Below are 24396 nucleotides of genomic sequence, written 5' to 3'. Positions count from 1 at the left end.
AATTAAATAGATCGGATCGAACCATATATAATACGTTCACTGAACTACTATGACTATTTTCCGGTTCGTGTTACGTTACATCACAACTATAAGAAGACGTTAGATTCTCGAATCTCGTCTCTAGACTTCTAGACGGCGAAATTGTTAGCTTCAATATCGTCTTCTCGCAAACTGCCAAGATCTTGCTATCTTGATAAGTCTATTCCGGCTTGTTTCAAGATTAATATTTGCAAATAACCCATATAAATGAATTAATTTTAGGTCTAAGCCAATAAGGACTTCTTTTGAAACGATCTTCATGCTTTCTTTTAGTCTTGGGCTTAATTTAAGGCAAAACTAAAAACAAGGTCAACCCAAATTTAAGACTTTTTTTCTGCGTATGGTTAATTTCTATTGCAGCAAATCTTTTAACTGAAATCAATGTAAACTTTATCTTTTGTTTTTCTGTGTAACCATTAAATATGTTAACCTGAAATATCTAGAATCTAGATGTTTAGGGTAAACATCCATTTTTGTCTGTGTATCATTGGAAATTGTTTGACAAACTACTTTAATCTTCTTTTTGTAATCCATCTGGGAAATTCTTGCAAATTTAAAAAACTACAAACAGATTTGGAAAGCGTTCTGTTAAATGTCTCCTTCAATTCAAATAGGGTTAACTGTTTTCTTAAATATACATGAAAATTTGGTTGAATAACATTTTTTAGTTACTTCAACAAAATATTTGATTGGCACAACCAAATGTTTGGTTTGAATCAACCAAAATATTCTATCAAAAGATTTGGTTAAAACAACCAAACAATTTGGCAGGGTCAGACAAATATTTTTTTATCCATATAATAATCATGTTGTATGCTTAACCAAAAACAATTTTTTTTATTGAACCAAATCGTTTTCTAACTGTGTTGAATGAACACCAAAAAGTTCTTATATAGCATAGAGTTAGATAAATGGAAGCAATATAGTTACTGAAAAACTCGTTAGTCTTTTTAAATCCCTTGTTATTCCTAGAAAGCTTGTAATTTCTTTTGACATACCATCACTCCCTTAGATATGGTGAAAATCCTTAAGATCCGTAGAAATCCTTAGATATGCTTTAAAATTTAATTTTCCTTATCCCAAACATTTCTTTAAAAGTCCGTTAGAATCCCTTGAAATATTTTAAATGTCATTGATATCCTGGATACCTTTCTAAAATATTTAGAAAATTTGATAAGTTGCATACACATACTATAGAAAACACTCAACGTTGAAAGAGGGGGGTGTAAAAAATAGGATGTAATACTTAAACAGCCCCCATTTCTTTCCCAATTTATGAAATTTAAACCACTTCAAAAATGGTTATCACCAAAAACAAATTATTAACATGAAATATATTTAATTGCTTATAACAAATATAAGAACATGTTTACAATATTTTCTTGAAGTTTAAAGGAATCTGTATGCTTTCCCATTAAGATTTTAGAGAGATTGAAAGAAGAATAGCCCTTCAGAAGTACACGCTATCTGAACCCAGGTGTTACATTTCATGATAGTTATAGTTTCCTAATGATGCGACGAAGATCTTTTTTCAGAAAAAATTTAATTTTAAGTTCCAGATTAGGGGGTATCGAAAAAAATCAATGTTGGTCTTTCCTTTTCCGGAAGGGGGGGGGGGGGCTAGAAATTTGATGTGGGTGCCAAAATGACTTCTTGAAAGTTTGAGCAGAAAAGAAAAATTCTCTCAGTTTGCCCAACGTGGTCATAGGTTAAGAAAAATTATATTTTTCTCGCTATTCTCAAGTGAATAACTTTCTTATAGAACCGTACTGTTATCTTATGTTTTTCACACTCAAATTATAGTACCAAAAATGGTAAAAATCACAAAAAATTGTATTTCCCACATACCTTTCAAGCCAATAATTTGTGTCTGATCTAATTGAACAGTAAAAGTTGTATACTATGCTAATATAGGTGAAAATGTGAAACTCTTAGTATCTATTGTTGCCCACAACCTGGAAGTTCGACGGTTATGATCGCGCCATGCAATGTAGAGCTTTTTTATTTTGAACTAGAACAAAAAACCGAAAGATTTAGATTCTTGAAGAAATTTAATTCTCGATGAATCTTAATGTTACAAAATGCACAATTAATAATATTACTTTGCGAAAAGAGATACTAAGAGGGTCACAAAGTTTTATCTAGACTCTTTTTTTATAAACCTCTCAAAAATCACTTCTATTTATGACAATTTACACGGAAAAAATTGGACGTTTACTCTAAACATCTAAATGTTTTAGGTTATCACATATAACTTCAAACTATAGGACAACCATCTAGATGTTCACAGTTAGTTTCTGTATATATTAAAGACATACAATTTACAATATTATTATTAATATTTATCTGAAGGATTATCTAAGTATTAACATTAGAGATAATTGCCACCAATCAGTGTAGATATCTTTCTCACCACTGTGAAAATATAAGTCAACCTATCGATCAAGGTAATTCTTTAAATACCAGAAAATACTTAGTGTAATTACATACTAGATGGAAAATAAGTTGTTTTTTTAAATGTAAAATGAAATTTTTTCTGAAAAAATATCTACCCTCGTTGCTCCACTGCGAATCAAATCAAAGAACTTCCGTTTGCCGGTCGGGTGATTTCCCATTAAGCTATGAGAGAGATCGAAAGAGCAATGTTTTTTTTCAGAAATACACGCTATCTCAAGCCCGGAGTTACATTTTATAATACGAGTAATTTAAAGGAATCTGTATTATCATCAAAGATAATTACCATCAATCAGTGAAGATATCTTTTTCACCAACGTGAAAATATAAATCAACATATCGATCAAGTCAACTCTTCAGATAACATCAAATACTTAACGGCATTACAGAATAGATGGAAAATTAAATTTAAATTAAATTTTTTCTGAAAAAAAAACATCTACTCTTGTCGCTCCACTGGGAATCGAACCACATAACTTTAAAATGTAACACTTGGCGTGAGATGGCGTGTATTTCTGAAAAAAGATTCTTCTTTCGATCTCTCTAATAGCTTAATGGGAAAGCGCACCCATCCGGCAATCGGAAGTTCTGTAGCTCGATTCCCAGTGGAGCGACGAGAGTAGATCTTTTTTCAGAAAAATTTAATTTTAATATTTATCAAGGAAGTATTAGTAAACATAATTTTTACATAATTTCACATACGACATGAAATCTTGTATTTTTCAGTTCAACATAAAAATATGTTTTAAGTCTAATATATAAAAAATACAGTATAGAACACTTAAAAAAAGGATGACTGGTACCAAGTGAATTTTACTTGGCTGAAGTAAGTAAAAGTCCTGTTTATTTTCAAAGAAACATTCATTTGAGGCAAATAAATACGAGCTGTTGGTCGAAGCGAAATATTTCTTTGAATCAAAGAAATATTCATTGAAGACAAAAAATATATATTTTACACCAAATGAATGTACCATGAATTGGAATGAATATTTCTTTGAGATGGGGAAATATTAATTAAAGGAAAGAAATATATTTTATGGCCAAGCAAATATTTTATAGGCTCAAAAACCTATTTCCCCACAGTAAATTTCTGAATATTTAAAGCACCAAAATATATCTCTTGATTCAAACAAATATTTCTTTGGCCTTATAGACCATGCGCGAGTGCAATAGTACTTCAATTGTAGTACATATTTTCCTGAATAACCAATTGGATTCTTTTAGCCTAAATTATAATTACCATTGTTAATAATATACATATTTCAATCAAACAAATCACATAATTTAAAATCTTAATGAAACGTGAAACAGAAAAATTTGATGAAAAATCCACCCCCAGCAGGAATTGAACTTGGGTCCATCGAGTGTAAAGTCTACGGCGTTGACGACGACGCTAACGTGACATGGGAATTGTAAAGCGGAAAACCGTATTTAAACCTCACCACAAATGCCAAAGAAATATTTCTTCAAATAAAAAACATGGATATTTAATTTAACAATATATTTCTTTAATCTAAAGCTGTATTCAATTGAAACAAATGACACCAAATTATTAAATTTTTAATTACAAAAAAATTATTACTTCGTTGGAATAAATGTTTATTTGTCATGGATAATTTAATTCTAGTAATTAAATGAAATATTTTCTTCCAATGAAGAAATAAGAATTTACGTAAACACAATACTTTGTTCATCTAAATGAATGCTGCCTTGCTATAAATGCATGAACCCTTTGTCACAAAAAATATATACTGTAATTTAATTAATATTATTTTGAATTAAATTATTATTTCATTGATTTAAATAAACCTAAATTCTTCATTCAAATATGGAAAAATTATTGATTCAAATGTGTCCCGAATCAGTTCAAAGAATCGAACTCTTTGAATCAAATATATATTTCTTTGAACGACTAATCACATTTCAACGAATCTAGACCTTTTGAATTAGGAAAATCATTTTCTTGAATGTAAGAAATATGTATTTCAATCAAGAAAATAGAGCCACAGAATTCATTTTTTTAGATCAGCCAAAGATATATGCCTGGTTTAAATAAAAATTACTTCTGTTAAAGAATATTTTCTTGCTGCTAAAAAATAGGATTCAAGTAAATGAATTTACTTAGTACTAAGAATGATTTTTTTCACTGCAGTTACGTGTTTCTAAGCATTATATCATGCATTGTACTTTAAGTTAGGGGGTGATCCCTAAGTACACGGAGAAAAATTGATATTCAATAACAGATGTTCAGCATATAAGATAGTACCACCAACATACAGATATGATATCACCTATCTGTTATATGGCCCATCATTTGATTCTATGTTTGGCAGTACTATCTTCTATCTAACCCAGGCGGAAAAATTACATATAGTTTATACATAGTGTGAAATATTATACACATTTTACATATGTTTTATATAAACGTTGTATAAAACAAATGAATATTAAATACAATACTTCACACTATATATAAGTTTTTCCTCCTGAGAAGTCAACGTACCGTACATAAGAAAAATGAATTTTTTCGCGATATTTACTATTTTCCGTGCTTTAATTTCTGTGTGCGAACATAAAATAATTTTTGGTAAGGTCTATACTTCAGTGGCTCTTACATAAGTGTAGTATACAACTTTAACGGTTCACTCCGATGAACAAAAAAAAGTTATGGACCCACTTGAAACTTTTCAACCCCCCCCCTCCCCCCAGAAAAAAGGAGTCTACGTTTTTGTATTGTCGATAAGCCCCATTGTGCGTGTATCTCCTTAAATGATAAACGGTGAATTGAGGTAAATATAGATGCAGTAGACTCATGAATGGGAGCCGGAACTTCCGGGTTCCACCCAGAGGAGGACTTAAATTAGAACTTTTAAGATATCTATCTACTATAACAACTTGATGTTATACTAGGTGGTCTTTTGAATTCTTGAAATATTGGAATATATGTGAGTCATGAGCACTGAACACGCAGGTCATGTCCTAAGCTATAAGGAGTAAGGTATGAAGGACATTGAACGCAGTTGAACGATAATCTGTTTTTGCCGCAATTGGCATTCGCAGGCAGGCACTACAACCTAGAGTCGCACTCTGGCGGATGCCGGCTGAAATATCTCCAAGTCCTTGCAAAGCTTTCGCCACACCCTGTCGCTGGACCGGTCTCGACTCTCGAGGCTCGAGTCTCGCCCGAGACTATAATAGAAACATGAGTGGTCGTCGCGTTAAAATTCAACTTAGCCAAGGGATCCCCTGCTGTTTATCTCGGTCAACATGAAATCGAGCATTTGTCATTATTTGAACAAGTTTTACGCGAGAACATTGGTCACACATATTTGTACTGCTCTGTCATTGACACAAGGCGACACGGCGCGGTTCGTCAGACAACTAATATTGATTATAAAACCGTGTTCGTGTGTCGACGATTTTTTCTCGCCGCTCAGCCTCCGGCGGTGCACGCGACATAAACTGTGAAGAGTTGACCCTTGAAAAATACATATTTTTTTTTAAAACCTATGTTGTAGACTTTAGTAATTGTGGAGAAAAATTTTGTGTGTGATTTATGTAACTTGATACGGCCGTTCTAATCGAATAGCAGCTGACTGCATCAGACATGTAAGTCATATTTAATTTACGAGACTGCAATCGTGCAAGTCGGCTTTAATTTTCTGAGTAATATTGTTCATCAGTGATGGGAAGTAACTAGTTTCTTTTAAGTAGTTATTCTAACTAGTTACTTTTTTTGATAAGGATAGTGGTAACCGTGGTAACGTAGTTACTTTTGTAAATAAGTATCGAATTGATAACTAGTTACATTTTTTTCAGTAACATTACCTACAATTATCGTTACTTTATTAGTTACTTTCGAAATGTAATTTTTTTAGTTTCTTAAAATATATGTTTTTCATAAATATATATAAAATACACAAGTAGCAAAAGAAAAATTGCAATTTGCTTTAACCCTGTAATTTAAAATTTTTTCAAATTTATAGAAACACTTTTGGAAAAAAAGTTAATTTAAGAGTTAGATATTCATTTTTTTCGGGATTTAAAATTCATTTTTTTAACTGAAAATTTAATTATTCCAATTCAAGATTCATTATTTTTATTTGAAAGTTGATATCTTTGGTTGATAATATGTCACTGATTGAAAATTCATCTTTTTTTTAATTTAAAAATTGTATTATTTAGTTGAAAATGTAACTGTTCTGTTTACAATCATCTTTTTGTGTTGAAAATTTAACTATTTTCGTAGAAAATTGGCCTATTTGGCCTGTTGTGTTGCAAATTCTTTTTTAATGGAGTACAACTGTTTTTTATTTCAAATAAAAATATTTTTTGGTGTAAATATCAACTGTTAATGGTTCAAAATTCATCTTTTCTTCGTTACAAATCTAATTATTTGTTTAAAAATGTAATTACTTTGTTCAAAATTTAACAATTTTGATAGGATTTTATTTCGTTGAAAATTCATCTGTTTGTTTAAAAATTGCCCTTTTGCTTTGAAAATTTAACTCTTTTGGTAAAAAATTCAATTATTTGGTTGAAATTTCACATTTGCCGGTTGAAAGTTCAACTTTTTTGATAGAAAATTGGCCTTTTTGGCTTGAATTTACAACAATTTGTTTGATTATTTCTTCTCTCTTTGACAAAAGAATCATCCTTGGTTGAAAATTTAACTCTTTATTTGAATTAATCATTTTTCGTTGAAAATAAAATTTTTTCTTTTAAAAACTAGGTATTCCATTTTTGTTTGAATTTTCTTAGTTAAAAATTCATATATTTCGTTCTCGCTTTTCTTTAAAATTGAACAACATGAAAATTTGCCTTTTTTGGTTGAGTTTAACTTTTTTTGATTAAAAATAAAAATATTTATTGCTTGAAATATGAACTACATATTACATATTTTATTGAAAATTCATTATTTAAATTATAACAACTGGTTTTCGAAATTGAATAAATTACATGGTTTTTGTGACTTTATAATTTAAAAAATATAAATATTGTGTTGAAATTTTCTTTAAAAAGTGCATTTTTATTAATCTTTCATTTAAAGTTTAACTGAAAACAGGGCTTTAAAAGCCTAGCTAAAATATAAATAATCTTATTTCATTATGTAAACAAAATGATTATCAAACGGGCAAGACAGACTTTCCCTCATATATTTTATTTCATAAAATTTTAACACAATATGTTAATTTTTCTAATTATAAAGTTATTGAATATAAAAAACATGTCATAATAGGTGACGTGATAGTCTTTAATTATTTCAGTTGAAGATTCATAATTTTAGGTGAAAAATGATCGATTTTGTTAAACATTTTTAAAAAATATTTATTCTTTTTACTACAAATTAATCATTTCAGTTGAACAGTCCTAATTTCAGATAAAAATTCTTCGCTTTGGTTGAAAATCCAACCATTTGTAGTTGAAAATTCCTCTTTTTTTATTAAAAATTTTATTTTTGGGTTCAAGACTGAATCATTTTATTAGAAAATCATTCTATTCGGTTGAAAGTTAGCATGTTTTTTTTTCAAACTACAATTATTTCTTAAAAATGTAATTTTTTTGTTAAGAATTCTTATTTTCTGTGTTAATTAATGAAATTTACAGAAGAAAAATCGTCTTTTTGTTGCAAAAATGAGAGAATTTGATTGAAATTTGCGAATTTGTTTGGTCTCTGCTCTATGGAATCTTTCTTGGTTGTAACTTCAACGCGTTTGTTAAAAATCCGTCTTTTTGGTTTAAAAAATGCATCTCTTTTGGGTACAAAACTAGTATTTTTTAGTTGAATTCGACTGTCTTTGACCTAAAATTAAAAATTTTTGAATTGAAATATCAAGCATTATATTTTTCATTGAAAATTTATCATTTTTGGTTAAAAATAGAACTACTTTATTAAGAACTTATTTTTTTGATTGAAGATTTATAATTTTAGTTGAGCGCTCATCTATTTCGGCAGATGATTCATTATCTTGGCAGACAATTCATCTATGTCTTGAAAACTTACTGTTTTATTAAAAATTAATATTTGAGGGCTAGCTATTTGTCCGTATTGTAGAAAATTGAGCCTTTAGGCCAAAATTCGACAATATGGTTTAAATATTTTTTCTCTCTTTAGCCAAGAATCTTTCTTGGTTAAAAAATTAAATAAATCACTTGTTGAAAATTCTTTTTTTTTTGGTTTAAATTTTATTCTCTATAAAATAAAATAAAAGTATATTTTTGGATTGAAATATTGAGTTTTATGTATATTTTTATTTAGAACTTATCTTTTTTAGCTGAAAGTTGAATTACTTTAGAAAGAATTAATTTTTGGGGTTAAATATTTATCTTTCTAGTTGAAAGTTCATCTCTTTCGTGGAAAATTTTAACTATTTTGTTGAAATTTGTTTGTTTGTTTTGATTTAAAAAATGCTCTTTTTTAATTGAAAATTCAACTAATTGGTTGAAAGTCGAAACCCCCTGCAAAAAAATCATTTTTTTGTTATTTAAAAATGGATTTTTTTTACTAAAAGTTCACTATTCCATTTTTTGTCGAAAGATTACATTTTTTAGTTAAAAATTCAACGATTTGTTTGAAAATGTATTTTTTCAGTTGAAAATGCATTTTGGTTAAAAATTAATTTTTTTAAATTAAAAATTCAACTGCGTGGTTGAAAGTTCAAATCCTCTGTCAAACTTTTTTTTTGGTAAGAGATTGAACTATTTTGTTGAAAATTCATTATTTTGGTTACAACTAATTTTTTAACGGAAATTTTAACTGCTATATTTTTTGTTGAAAATTCTTCTTGTTTAATTGAAAATTCATCTTTTTTAATGACATTTTCAACTATTTCTTGAAAATCCAACGATTTATAAAACAGTTTCTGTTGGCCATATGAGCATAGGAATTTGTGAATCTTTCAGAAGTGGGATTCGGAAGTAGGCAAGTCTAAAAAAATAATCTTGGGAAAAAATGAGTTTCTAGAGACATTGAAATTTATAGCCAAATGTAGGAAAACTAGATTTTTTCTCATACTCTGTAATACAAATTTTTTTGAAAACATTCCTAGTTTAAAAAAATATTGTCTGTTATAAAGAACATATGACTTTCAATAAAATGTATACAAAGTATTACAACTTATTTTTCAAAAGTAACTAAGAAAAGGTTACATTTTGAATTTGAATCGAAAACGATAACTTAGTTTCTTTACAAAAGTTACGTATCTCTGCTCCATTGGAAGACCATATCGAACTCTTTCAGAACCTCTTTTATAGGGTATTTATATACTTGGACAAACAGTTGTACTATTTGCGGACGAGATTACGGGATCTATTTTGTTCATAGACTATAAACCACTCTTTGAAAATCAAAATGTTTTTAAAAAACCTCCAAAATAAAGTTTTATTTTCTGCCAAAGACGGATGACAAATTCAATTTTTGTATTTTAACTATATGTAGCAGTAACTGTACTCATTAAAATTAAGTAAAATATAAGTTTACCATTAAAAATTATAATTTTATTATTAATTGATTAATTTATTTACCAAGAGTGTACACAATATATAATGATATCCAGAGAATATTAAGTTTGCGATATTTAATTAGGTCAAAAAACTTGTACACAAGAATTGAATTAAATTTTAAGTTACTCAAACTAAAATTATTATAATATACCACGAAAACATTAAAAATTATGTTTTATCTATATTTTTTTCAAAGTAAAAAATTTAATTTTAGCAAGGAGATTTTAAATATTTTTCTCGTCTTTTACTTAAATCTGAAAGCCTGGAACAGACATCAATTACTTTCAGGGTCTTATAACGCAGAGAGATTTTTCTTTTATGAACTGCATTTTGTAAGCGAATGTGTGGAATTTAGTCATTAAAATAGGCCGTATGTCAAGGAAAACCTATAAATCAGGGGAAAAAGTCTAAGAGTTTGAAAAAAAATTTGCAAAAGTCAGGGAGTTTCTATAAGAGGCACTTAAAATAACTATCAAGCATAATATATTTGAAATTTATACATTTTGATTTGAAATTGTTTCATTCAATTAATAAAAGATTCAATGTTAAAGGTGTTACCAAAATAAAATTCCAGCATTTAAACGTTAATGGTAAGGGGAAAACTATTAGGGAATTTTGAAAATTAAGGTTTGCGGACACTGAGATAATATTCTTTTCAGTCATTATTATTTCTATTTCTTTTCCTTTGCAGTTTCTTCCTTGTGACGATTATAACTTTTAGATTTTAGTTTAAAATTTATCTTTTTTAGTTGGGGATTCTTTTTTTTTTTTTTTTTTTTTTTTTTTTTTTTTTTTTTTTTTTTTTGTAGAAAACTAATCTTCTTGGTTTGAAATGTCCTCTTTTTTGGTTAAAAATGGAAATATTTGTTAAAAAAATAACATTTTTTAAGATGAAAATTCATCTATTTGTTACAAAATTCATGCATTTTTTCGAAAATTCTTTGTTTTTTTTGTAGTGAATTATTAATCTTTTTGATTTTAAATTTCATCTCTTTTGGTGAAATTGATGTATTTTATTAAAAATTATATTATTTTTTGTTTGAAGTTTAATGTTTTTTTTTAATAATTAAAAATTGGACCATTTGGTTGTGAATTCAACAGTTCATTGAAAGATTCTTTCGGTTACTTTTAATTTCAACTAATTTAAATTCAATTAATTTTTTTTAAATTTCTACTAATGATTACTAATTAGTTGGAAATTCATCTTTCTGGATTAAAAACTAATTTTTTGCTGAAAATTCATCTTTTCGGGTTTAAAAGCCGACTATTTTCTCAAAAATTCTACTACTAAGCTTGGAAATTTAACTATTAGGTTGGAAACGCAACTTTTTTAGTTAAACTTCAATCTTTTTCGCAGAAAATTCGTCCTTTTGGATTGAATATTCATCTTTTTTTGTGTGGAAAATTTAACAATTCGGTTAAAAATGTAATTATTTTGTGAAAATGTTTAGTCTGTTTTGTTTGAAAATTCGACCATTTGCCTCAAAATTCATATTTATAGGTTGAAAATTCTACAATTTTGCTACAATTAAAAAAATCTTATTTAAAAATGTTTTATTCTCTCCATAAAAGATTCTTAGTTAAAAATTTTTCAAGTTTAAAATGCTAATATTTATATGTCAACGTTCAGAAAAAATGAAATATTTGTCAGGGAATAATCAGACAATTTTGAAAAAAAATGTTTGCCCACCCTTTTTATATTTTCTGACCTTTGTAACAATTTCACTTTCGAATTAAAATCTATTTAAATGAGTGCAGCTGTAGTAGAAATGCATGCTTCATATAAAATGTTAACTGGAGTACGCTGGCTTCATTCAATGAGATCAGTGAATTCAATAAGCGCATTGAACATGACTTCAATACACGCAGAATTATTTCTAGTAACAAACCTTCATTCATTTGGGTATGGCTATACGAATGTATAGCGAAAATTCTGAAATACGTTTAAAAAGTGGCGTGCAAAAATAAATAAAAAATTCTTTTAATTGAGTAAATTGCAGAATTCATTAAACATTGACTTTTCTTGAACTATTTTGAAATAATCGATTTCAGTCATTTGAATTTATTTCAAAGGATTTTGAAGGTTGAAAGGTATTACAAAAAATTGCAAAGCAATTTTCAATTACTTTAAAAAGTTTTCAAGTGATAACAAAAGATTCTAAAGATTACTTGTTTTTTTTTGTTTTCAAAGGAATTGTTAAGAGCTAAGAAAGTTTCAAGGGATTCTAAAAGATTGTAAAGGATTTGAATTAATTCAGGGTGGTTTAAAAGATTGCATACTGAAAAAAATGGTTTAGGTGTCCCAACTAAACGTTTATCTGGATTTCGTCTTCCAAGAAAGTATAGCTGTGTAATCTACATTTTCAGCTATTTTAGTTAATAAATATAGCTAACCGTTTAGCTGGGACAGCGAAAACATTTTTTTCAGTGCAAGGAATTTTTAATATATTTAAAAAATTTAAAGGGATTCCAAAGGATTCTAAAGATTAATATTGATATTCTTAAAAATTTCAATGAATTCTCAAGTGCTTTAAAATGTTTCAAGGGAATCCAAAATATTTTAAAGGATTTAAAATATTTTGAGGTGTGTTCAAAGATTCTAAGAAATTTTTAATAGATTTCAATAATTTAAAATTATTCCAAAGGATTTTTAAGATTTTAGGGTCTTTTTAAAACATCTATGAAGTTCTCAAGAGCATTCAAATTTTTCATGCGATTTCAATAAATTTTAAGGTATTGCAATAGATTTTAAAGGATTTGGAATATTTAGGGTATTTTTAGATATTTTAAAGCATTTTAAAGTGATTACAAAAATGCTCAAGGTATTTCCCAGGACTTTAATGATTTTCAGAGATTTAACCAATTTTAAATCGGTTTTAAAGAATTCTAGAATTTTTTACAGAAATGGAGCGATTTTATAGGACCTGCATGGTTTTAGTATATTTTTTAAGAAATATTTCAAGGTACTATTTCCAAAGATTCTGAAAATTGTTATGATATTTTGAAATATTTCCACGAATTTCCAATTGATTTCAATAATTTCAAAAGATTTCAAACGAAAAATTAGAGTTTAGGGTTTTTTTTAAAATTCAAATGAATGTTGAGTCCTAAAAACGTCAAGGATTTTTAAAACGTTTTAAATATTTTAGGTAATTTTTAAACATTTTAGAAATTTAACGTACTTTATGGTGTTTTAAAAGATTCCAAGAAATTTTCAATAGATTTCAGTAATTTAATCAGATTTATGAAGGATTTTAAACATTTAAGGGTAATTTAAAAGATTCTACGAATTTTCCATTCATTTCAATAGTTTGAAGAGATTTTAAAGATTTTAGGACGTGTTAAAAATATTCACAGGTGTTTCAAGAGCTCTTAAATTTTTATGACATTTTAAAGGATATCAAATATCTTAGGGTATTTTTGCTAGATTTCAAATATTTAAAGTGGTTCTAAGGAATTTTTTAATTGCTTGATGCTATTTTTAATAAATTAAGGAAATACCTCCATTTTTGTCAGTTTCCAATTGTTGTTCTATTTTGGCGTGTTCTGAGAGCTGAGTTATTTTTACACAGGATCCGCAAAAAAGTAGAAGAAATATTGGTTTCAAACTTACAAAATATGTGCGTGTTTGTTTATTTATTGTATCTCGAAGAAAAGGTTTTTTAAAAAATTTTTTCTCTTCACGGTTATTTTCTTCCGCAAACTTTACTAAAAAATTAGATATTTTTTTCCGCACAGAAAACATTAAAATTTTCATTCATAAATTAAAAATTGTTTGCTTAAGGAAAAAATCTAGTTTTCTATTTTCTTGGGGCAAAGTTACTGGAAGTGAATAATCTTCGAAAAAAGTAAGCAAATTTTTTTCGTCAAAACATAATATTTCAAAAAATTACGAAAAACTCACTTTTTGAAACTGTACCTAATTTTAACATAAAAAAAAACTTTCGTTTATTTTTCTATTTTTTGAAGTCCTTTTTGATAAACTAAAGAAGAACGTACATATTTTTAAGTTTCAAACCAAATTTGTTTCTTTTTCTGTAGATCCTGAAACGTGAGCCATTTTTACACAACCTTATCATCTGAGCAGTGATAATTATTATTTTTTTTTTTGACAATTATAGTGATTAATTAATTACTGGTTAACACTAGTTAGTTATATTCATTGATAATTACTGTAATGAGTTAATTACATTAGTTGATTATTAGTGACGATTTCGATGATTATTGATGTAAAACACGGATCGAAAATTTGGGTTGTTTTTTTGTTTAAAAATGAATCGTGTTTCAAGATCAGTAAAAAATAGTAACTATACACAACAAAATTTAAAAAAAATTTCTGTTAGATACCCAACAAAACTTTAAAAATAAAAAATTTGAATAATCTCAATCAACTTGCCCAATAGTAAGATTTTTTTTTTAAATTTGTTCATAATGCTACATACAAAGTTTTTGTGATATTGCGAATGAATCTAATTATTTTGGCGTTTTTTGGGTTTACCCTGATGATTTAGTATAAATAATAAGCCATTTATACCATACTAATAATGAATTATATGAACTATTTTAATTGTTTTTCATTTGGTACTCATCTTATATTCATAACTTCTTTGTTAGTTAACTTTTTCAATTATAAAATTTACAAAATCGTTTCTTTCGTCCCATCAAAGCAGCCTGAAAAAGCAGGCAGACTTATTATTAATTGGATACATGCTCACGAGTGCAAGGGGAAATAATGGTCTCTAAGAGAAGGGATCAGTATTACGTGTAGGGTCAAAAGGGTTTGCCCTGGGAAGGGGAATTCTTGAACATTTTCTATGGTGCAATTGTAAACGATTTGATAGACTAATTTGCAGAGGGTCGAGGCTTTCTGAGACTGGACTACATGTAGTGTAAGTGATAAAATATTGAAGACTAAAGATTCAACAACGTATCTAGCATATTGTTAAATTTTAATATTTTCACTAAAATAAAGATTAAAATTTACGAAATTTAAATTAGACCAAAATCCAAATTAAAAATCCCATTTAACGTCCAATAATCAAATTAATGAAAAATCCTGTTATACAAAACAAGAATTCAACGACCAAATTTGGACCACAATGAATAAACGAAAACCAAAAAAACCCTATTGTAATCTGAAAAAAAACAAACAAAAAAAACAACAAAAAAATAAAATTTTCGAAAAAAAATAATAAAGAGGTCGTTGGATTCTTGTTTTGTATAACAGGATTTTGCATCAAAATAAAGATTTTAAAATCATGCCCTGACTTCACACATTCTCCTATGGCCCGCTTTTTCCCTTTTTTCCAATTTGAAAAAACTTCCCCTTTTTCTCATTTTTATTCGTTTAAAGGGTTCTAAATAATTTTTAATTGATTTCAATAATTTGAAAGTTTTAAAACACTCAAAGGTATTTAAAAGATTTCAGGGTATTTTTACATATTCTAAGGAACTTTCAAGAAGTATTTTAAATGATTCCGAAGATTTTCTTAATAGATTTCAATCATTTAAAGGGATTTTTAAGATTTCTAAAAATTCCTAGGATTTTTCAGAAAAATTTGTCAGCTTTATAAAATTTCAAGGGATTTTGTAAGATTTTGAAAATACTTTAAAAAATATAGCCTTTTAAAAGATTTGAAGAAAATTCTAATAGTCTTCAATAATTTGAAGTGATTTCAAAGGGTTTGAAATATTTGGGGCATTTTATAGATTCCAAAAAATTTGTAATAGATTACAATAGTATGAAGGGATTCTAAAGAATTTGATAGAATTTACAGTATTTTTAAAAATTGCAAGGAATGTTCTAGTGCTTAAAAAAGTTTTCAAGCATTTCAAAAGATTTCAAAGGATTTGAAATGTTTCGGAGTATTAAAGATTCCGAATATTTTCCGATAAATTTCAATCATTTGAAGAGATTTTAAAGGATTGTAAGGATTTCTAAAAATTCCAAGGAACATTCAAGAGCAATCTTTAAGAGATTTACAAAATTCCAATGGATTTTATATGGTTTCAAAAAGGTTCGAAATATTTTAGGGTGTTTTCAAGTATTCGAAGGAATTTGTAATAGCTTTCTATAATTTGAAGTGATTTTAAAGGGTTTGAAATATTTTAGGCTATTTAAATTGAGAACTGAATTAATAGAACCCAATAAGTAAATACAACTGTTTTGTCGAAAATTCTTCTTTTTTTTCGATAGAAAATTTGTCTTTTTGGATTAAAAATTAATCTTTTTTGGTATAAAAGTCTTTTTTTTTTTGCATTGAACATTTATATTTCTTGGTCGAGAATGAACTTTTTAGTTGAAAATTGATCTATCTGCTGAGAAATTGGTATTTGTGACCTAAAAATTTTTCGCTTAAGGTTGACAGTTCTTTTTTCGAGTTTCAAAGCTAACTCGAATTTTAGCTTAAAAATTCAACTCTCTTGTTACAAATTCAACTGTTTGAATTATTGAAACTTCTGTTTTTTCATAGAAAATGAATCTCTTTAGTTGAAAAATGCATCTTGTTCGATTGAATATTAATCTTTTCAACTAAAAATTTAAATGTTAGAAAACTAATTTGCTTGTTTGAAAGTTGAATTACTTTGTTAAAAATTAATTTTTGTTTATTATTTAACTGAAAAACTCAACTCTTTTATAAATTTAAAAATATAATCTCTTTTGGCTGAAATATCAATTATTATATTTTTCGTTGAGAATTAGTTTTTTGCTTGCCACAGTGCGCGAGTATCCAATACAGTATATTGCGTAATATAATGCAATCTAATTGGAAACGGTTCAGGCGGCCTTGACGGTTTTACGTTTGGACCCCCCCCCAATTGTGACAAAAGCTATTTGTAGGCAATCCCCGACACTGGACTAAAAGCGAGAGTTTGGTTTTTATAAAGTATCATCGAAAAAAAATGATTTTTTCTCCAAACGGATAATTCATCACAAATCAGTTAAAAAGTTCAAATAGAGGTTAAATTTAACTTGCTGCTTCTTAAATTTAGAAACTTTAAAAATCTTTCTTGGTTTAAAATTCAATTTTTTCCTGGAAAATACAGTGTATTTCATCTGAGTAATTTAAAGCGTTTCATATTAAATTTAATATGGTACCTTCATTATTTTTATTTAAGAGAGTTTATTCCCCTATTTTCGTGAAAAATCACCCTATATCGCCTGTTTTCGGATAATTTTGGCATTTTGGTCTGTCAAGTCTACATACTCAACTCAAGTCATTTGTTAATAATACTTAAAAATGATGATTTCAGGCGGATCCGGAAGGACGGAGGGTGAGGGCGCGAACGACCCCTCCAACAGACGTGGAGGTGGTGGCAGTGTTTTTGGAAGTGCGGGAACCAGGGGTTCCGGTATTTCCGGAAGTGGCGGCGGGGGCCGCTCGAGGGACGAGCCTCGACGGCATACCCTCAGCGGCGATCATCAGCCTTCCTTGCATCACCAACCATTCAACTCTGCTCAACAAATTCATCCACTCCATCCCCATCACCTACCACCAGTTCACAGCCAATACGGAACCCTGACTGGCCGACACACTATGGATCTTGAGGTATATTTTACATCCACAGTTTACTGAAAATTAGTCACTAACATCTATGTGGCAGAAATAACGTTTCATAAAACTAATTTCTATGGATCGGAATCTGCGACTTTTTGCGACTTTTAGTTCCCCTATTTCCCAAAGAAATTCCTAACCCAACTTCTTCATCGACTTCCCTATATCCTCACTTCACCTACCTCCCATACCCTCATTTCCCCTAACGTCCCCTGCTTCCCCTCCCTTTATTTTCATTACCTCCCCTTAACTTTCCTTACTCTCCCGCCCCCAATTCCTTACCTCCATTTCCCCTTAATTACTCTAATTCCATCGTCTCACTTCCCCTGACCACATTTCTCCGAACTTCTATTTTCCCTCCCATAAATTCCACTACTCCCCCTCCCCTCAGTTCCCTTACCATTCCAACCTTCATTTCCCCTGAATTTCCTTAGTTCGCCCCGTTTTTCCCTACTTTCACTACTTCTCCCCTCATTTATCGCTTTCTTTGCTTCTCCCTTCCCTCATTTCCCCCACTTAGTTCCAATTTTAATCACAATGAAACTTGTGAAATTGAAATTGAAAACCAAAAATAAAAATTGTAGACTTTTGATGTAAAACATTAAAAATTGATTCATTTTAAATTCAGCCACAGTCTTCACACTCTTCAGCCTATTCTCCTTTTTAAAGAATTCCCCTTTTCCCTTCTGTTTTCAGGAAACTTAAATTTTTTCCCTTTTTCTCGTTTTGCTTTCACTTGAATGCAAATTAAATTAAATTAATTACTTTGTTCAAAATTCATCTTTTTTAGTCGCGCAAATTAAACTTTTTTTTAATTCGCCTTTTTGGATAAAATGTGCATCCTTTTGGATTAAAAATTCGCAGAAAAGTCAAATTTTTTTGTTAAAAATTATATGTTAGGTTGAAAATTTAAATTTCTTCTAAAAAATTCGTCCTTTTGGCTTCAATACGCAAATATTTCGTTGAACATTCATCTTTTCCGATAGAAAATTCGAACTAATAAATTGGAAATTAATCTTTTATTGCGGAAAAATCACCCTTTTGGTTGAAAATTCTACGGTCTTCTAAAAAATTCTCCGCCTTGGTTGAAATTATTTTTAAGTTGTCTATTTGGTTGATATTTCACATTTTTTTCCATGAAAATTCAACTTTTTAGGTTGTTGATTCAACTGCCTTCTGAAAAAAGTCTATTATGGTGAAAAAGTCATACTTTTCATTAAAAATTCATCTTTATTGGTTAAAAATTAACGTTTTCGTTGAAAAATCAAGTTTCTTCTGTTTGGTTAAACATTCATCTGTTTCGATAAGAGAATCATCCTAATGGATTGAAAACTCATCTTTTACGGTGGGAAAGTCATCCTTTTTTATTAAAAATTTCACTGCCTTTTAAAAAATTCTTCTTGCTTGAAAATTATAATTTTTTTAAGCCAACTATTTGTTTGATAATTCATATTTTTCTTGGTGAAAATGATCTTTCTTGTAGAAAATTTAACTTATCATGTTGTTGGTAGTTTAACTGTCTGCTAAAAAAATAGTCTCTTATTTTGGAAAAGTTATCCTTGTTTTGGTTAATAATTCATCATTATTGGTTGAAAATTAACGTTTTAGTTGATGATTCAACAGTCCTGTAAAAAATTAGTCTTTGTTTTTAAAATTCAACTGTTTGGTTGAAAATTCATCTTGTTTATAGAAAATTCGTCCTTATAGATTGAAAATTAATTTTTTCTGGTGGAAAAGTAATCGTTTTTGGTAGATAATCCATTTTTATTGGTTGAAAATTAACTTTTTAGTTGAAAGTTCAACTGTTTTCTAAAAAAATCGTCTTTTTGCTTGAAGTTTTTTTTTTAAATTCAACTATTTAGTTGAAAATTTGTCTTTGTAGGTTGACAATTCAAAATTCAACTATTTTCTTGAAATTTTGTACTTGAACTTTTGGCAGGAGCTAGACCAAGGGAAATGAATTCATTATTTTAATATTTTACAAAAGAAAGTTTTATAAAGCAGTTATATGTAATTTTGAATTGGATCAGAGATTTTTCGAAAAAAATTATAATTCTGACTTGGAACAGTAAATTTTCCAAAAAAATTACAATATTTACTTGGAACAGGAACTCTTCGAAAAGAATAATGAATTGTGATTCCGGTTTGAAACAGCAAATTTTTAAAAAGAATGACAATTTGGAGTTGGTTCAGGGAATTTTCGAAAAGAAGTAAAATTCTGAGTTAGTACGTACAAATGCCAAAAAGTCGTATTATTTCCTAGACCAGGAAAATGAAAAATTTACGTTATCTCTGTCCATCACCGGCGATTCTTCCACCATCGATTTTTCACTTTTAACAATTCTTTGTGGACTTTTTTGTTAATAAGACACTTTTTATGAAATCTTTATAATGCTTTTTTGTTTTAATATGCATGAAAAGAGTTTTAATTAAATTATAACACTTTGTTGCTAAATCTTAGAACTTTTTCCATGAACTTTTTTAGTTTGAGTTATAAAAGAGAATCTTCTTTCGAGATCAAGAAGATTCACGATCCTTCCTTGTAAGGTTTCGTGGGAGTTTTAAGTTTTCTCATTTAGTAGAATTCGAATTACTTTTTTTCTGGAAACATATTACAATTTTTATCCATTTTAGGGCACTACACACTTTTTTGTCTAACATTAGCTGGTATACGGGGGTGAGGGGGGGGGGGTCTAAACACAAATTTCGAATTTGCGTAAACCGCTTCAAGGTTATTAGTTTATCTCAATTAAGCGTTTACGTCAAAACACTTTCAATTTGTCCTTTAATTTTCTATTGCTTCATATGGTTATGAGAACATTAAAAACAAATCAAAGTATAATCTTGAAGTTTGTTTGTGCAAATTCGTCTCTGAAAAGTTGCGTAATTTCATTTTGTGACGTAATCATGACCCTTCGAGAACTCTCTAGAAATCTAGCACAGGCATGAACCAGTTAAGCTGTAAAACGTTCTCGATGTCGGTAAGGTAGGAATTTTTATTTAGAAACACCCCTGCATATCTACTAACTGTTAAAATTCTATTTCACATTTTTGTTTGCCACATTATTAATTCCAGAACCACGTGATATGTTTTCAGTTAATATTTAAAGAAATTCATTTCTATATATATTTATATTATATTTGTTTCGATTTATAGACGTATATACGACCGACAGGCCTCGGGCTCTCGCCACTATTGACAGTTTTTGTTATTTTTACTCTGTTTCGCAATGCAACTATTTGGCCAGTATTTTTAAAAAGGATACTAAAGCTAATATTTGTTTAAGTTGATTGCTAGTACACTTACTTTGTCGCTTTCTTTTAAAAACTTGTAGAGTGTTTTAAAATATTCCAAGTTATTTCAGAAAATTTCAAATATTTGAAGGTATTTAAACAAATTTTAAAAGATAGGAAATGAAATTTCAATAGACCTGTAGGGATTTTTACGGATTTCATAAATATGTTGAGAGATTTAAAAAGATTAATGATATTTCTAAGAATTTTTATACGATTTTATGGGAGATGTATATTGCCTGCTCATCTGGCAAACCTGGAAAACCTGAAATTTCAGGGAATTTTCATATACCTGGAAAAAATCGAGAAATGTCAGGACATTTTTTTGAACACAAGGAATTTTTTTGTGATTCTGTCTACATTTTTTAAATAAAAATATTTTATTGAAAATTTGTTGGTTTTTTTGTTGGAAATAATTTTTTTTAATTCAAAATTGAACTATGTATTCTGTTTTTGATTGTTATAAATGAATTTTTATGTTGAAGATGTATCATTTTAATTGAAAATTCGTCTATTGTATTGTATCATTTTAGATTAAAATTGACCTTTTTGGTTAAAATTAAAATTTTTAAACTGAAAATTTAACTATTCAATTTTTGATTGAAATTTGTTATTTTTTTAGTTAAAAAATGTGTATTTTGATAAAAAATCGTCTTCTTGGTTTAAGATTAATCGTTTTGGTCGAAAATTCATTATTTTGGTTAGAAATTTTAGTCTTTTGTTGAAAAATGGGTTGTTTTTGTTGGTTTAAAATTTAATTATACCATTTTTGTTACAAATTTATATTTTTTAGTTGATAATTCAACTATTTTTTTTTTTTTTTAAATACGCATTTTTTTAAATTAAATTAATCGCCTTGGTTGAAAGTTCAACTATTCTAGTTAAAGATTCATCATCTTAATCGAAAATTTATAATTTGGACTAGGCTTCAACTATTTCAATGAAAATTAAACTCTTTTGTTAAAAAAGAATTTTTTGTTTCGAAATTCTACTACTATAGAAAAAGATTCATCATTTTGGTGCAAAATTAATTTTTGTAACTTAAAGTGTATGCATTCCTGTTAAATATTCCATCATTTTAGTTGGAAATTAATATTTTTGATTGAACATTCGATTTTTAACTATCAGATTGCACACATGGTAAAATTCACGGAAAGTGCTTCGTGGGTGTTCACCACCCCAGCGAATTTAATCATGTGTTGTTTAACCCCTATTGAATATTTTGTCACAATAAAATTATCCGATATAGTTTAAGGTATCTTTCATAGGGTAAAGTTGATTTTATAGTCATTTATTATTTTAAGTTTGTTAAAAAAAATATTCAAATAAAGAAGTTAAAAAGTGGGGTTTTTACTTAAAAATTCAGAACTCATGCAATTTTAATTATTTTAACCTGAAATTTTAGGACTGTACTTTTGAAATAGTATACTTTTAAAACAGAAATATTGCAACATGGGTGCTTTCAAAAAAGATATTTTTTTGCACAGTTGAAAAGTCAATTTTATGATAAAATGATGAATCCGATTTTTGCTTTTAATTCGATTTATTATTATAAAAATTCAGGAACTTTGACATGTAATACTATAAAAATACAAGAAACTAAAAAAGAGGCATATATAATTGTATTTCAACCATTATATTTTATTCAACACATCCACAGTCTGCTCTCGCATGACGCGCTGCCGTAAGTTATAAGCCATCTACAAAGTAAAAATGTATGAAATAATCGAAAAAAAAATTATTTCACTTCATGTGATATACTGACGTTAGAAAGTAAACAAAAATCAATAAAATTTCAAACAAAAATTTGCTCGAAAATTACTTTTTCACTCACTAAGTGCACACTGGGTGTTTACAACCCACGATTTTTTTACCTCCACTTACAGCAACTGCTGCTAGTAGACCAACGCTTGACGCTCATTTGTTAAAAATGCGTCTTTTTTACAGGAAATTCATCTTTGCGGATTAAAATTTCAACAACTTATTTTGATAAACTTATAAATGCAATTGAAAGTAGTACCTAAATCAGTTTTACAAAAAAAATATATATGTATATACAAGAAGTGCGAAAGAGTTGTGGTGAGAACGCGCGTCGCTCAATCTTGGGGACAAAACCGTTTTAAAATATACTTAAGTGTATGCGGAGCGTCAGCTGTGTTATTGTGTTTGAAATACGGGAAGTGGCTTAATTTGTGAGAGTGTTATTCATGTTTTTTCCTTTCTAGGAAAATTAGTACGCACTAAAACGTAATAGCCAACTGAAAAGTGAGGTTAGGTATTTCGCGTGACGAAAATCAACTAAAGTAATGATATTTAGGAAGAAGGGGGGGGGGGGGGTAGGAAAAAGGCTGGAGAATCTTGGAGATTTGAAGGAGAAGAACTTGAAATAGTGGAATGTTATAAATATCTAGGATTGTGGTTCTCGACAGGAGGAACGTATACTAAGCACATCCCGAAAATGGTAGGAAAAGCGCGAATAGCCACAAATGTTGCATGGGGGGTTATGAAAAGGGCAAATATAAGTAAACTAGGGAAAAGGTTATATTTGATGGATACATTGGTAAAAGCAGGCAGTTTATATGGAGCAGAAATTTGGGGATGGGAAAGAAGACAAGAAATCGAGAAGCTACAGGGAGGGTTTATAAAAATGGCAATGGGACTAGATAGAGGCACCCCAGGCTATATCTGGAGGTTCGAATCTGGAAGACACAGTTTAGAAATGGAAACAAGGAACAGAGCAGGAAACTATTTACTAGAAATCATGAACATGGAGGAAAATAGATGCCCAAAAATTTGCTTAAAAGAGGAACTACGGGGGATTTCGAAGAAGAATCCTTCCAAATGGGGAGCAACACTTGAGAAAGCGTTTAGACAGATTGGAGATAGGGAATCATTAAATTGGATTTGGAAAGGGATAAGCAAGGAGGAGGTGAAAATAAGCTAGCAGGAGTAAAAAATATGAGAATAGATCAGGAAATACAGTCGGACTGGGGAAAGTTAGATAGCTCAAGTTACTGTAAGGAATACAAAAATTGGAAAAATAATATAGGAAGAGAAGAATATTAGGATAGGTCAAATTTAAGCTTCTCACTTAAAGAGCAATGGGCAAGGATCCGATGCGGAAACGTTGGGAAAGCGGGTAACAAGGGATGTGTTGATACTAGTTGCAGACTCTGCGAGGAAAGTGAAGAAAATCTTGCTCACATTATAAGATGTCCCGGCTTGAAAGGACAGTCAAACTCAGATTTATCCAGAGATACTAAGGATTGGATTGGGGATAGAACAGGAATAGCTCTAGAGCAACATGTAGCCGAATGCTTAGTAGAATTGCCGAGCCCCATTATCTGCGAATGGACGAAGATTTTTGAAAAGAAGGGGAGAGAGAAGGAAGAATTAAATTTAAGTAAAAATGTAAATCGAGCGACGTAAAAGTAATTTAGATTTAAGCTTAATACGAGGGTAGTTCAATAAGTCCTTAGAATGAAGTATAAAAACAATTTTTTTTGGGTAATTTTTTTTTTATTTTTCAACATAATCTCCTTGGAGCTCT

General features: G+C 28.8%; 1 protein-coding gene across 2 annotated transcripts in view; it reads left to right on the top strand.

Annotated features, from left to right (window-relative positions):
- The window catches only part of LOC117176829, a 223115-nt gene that overhangs the window by 66509 nt on the left and 132210 nt on the right, over positions 1 to 24396 (top strand). For both annotated transcript variants that reach the window (XM_033367166.1, XM_033367165.1), the window contains one exon: positions 17251 to 17546. In XM_033367166.1, coding sequence (XP_033223057.1) covers positions 17251 to 17546 — 296 coding nt within the window. The remainder of the gene's footprint in view (positions 1 to 17250; positions 17547 to 24396) is intronic.

The sequence above is a fragment of the Belonocnema kinseyi genome, chromosome 7 (assembly GCF_010883055.1).
Source record: "Belonocnema kinseyi isolate 2016_QV_RU_SX_M_011 chromosome 7, B_treatae_v1, whole genome shotgun sequence".
NCBI lineage: Eukaryota > Metazoa > Arthropoda > Insecta > Hymenoptera > Cynipidae > Belonocnema > Belonocnema kinseyi.
The sequence above is the reverse complement of the archived record's forward strand: the minus strand, read 5'-3'. Positions and strand labels throughout refer to the sequence as shown.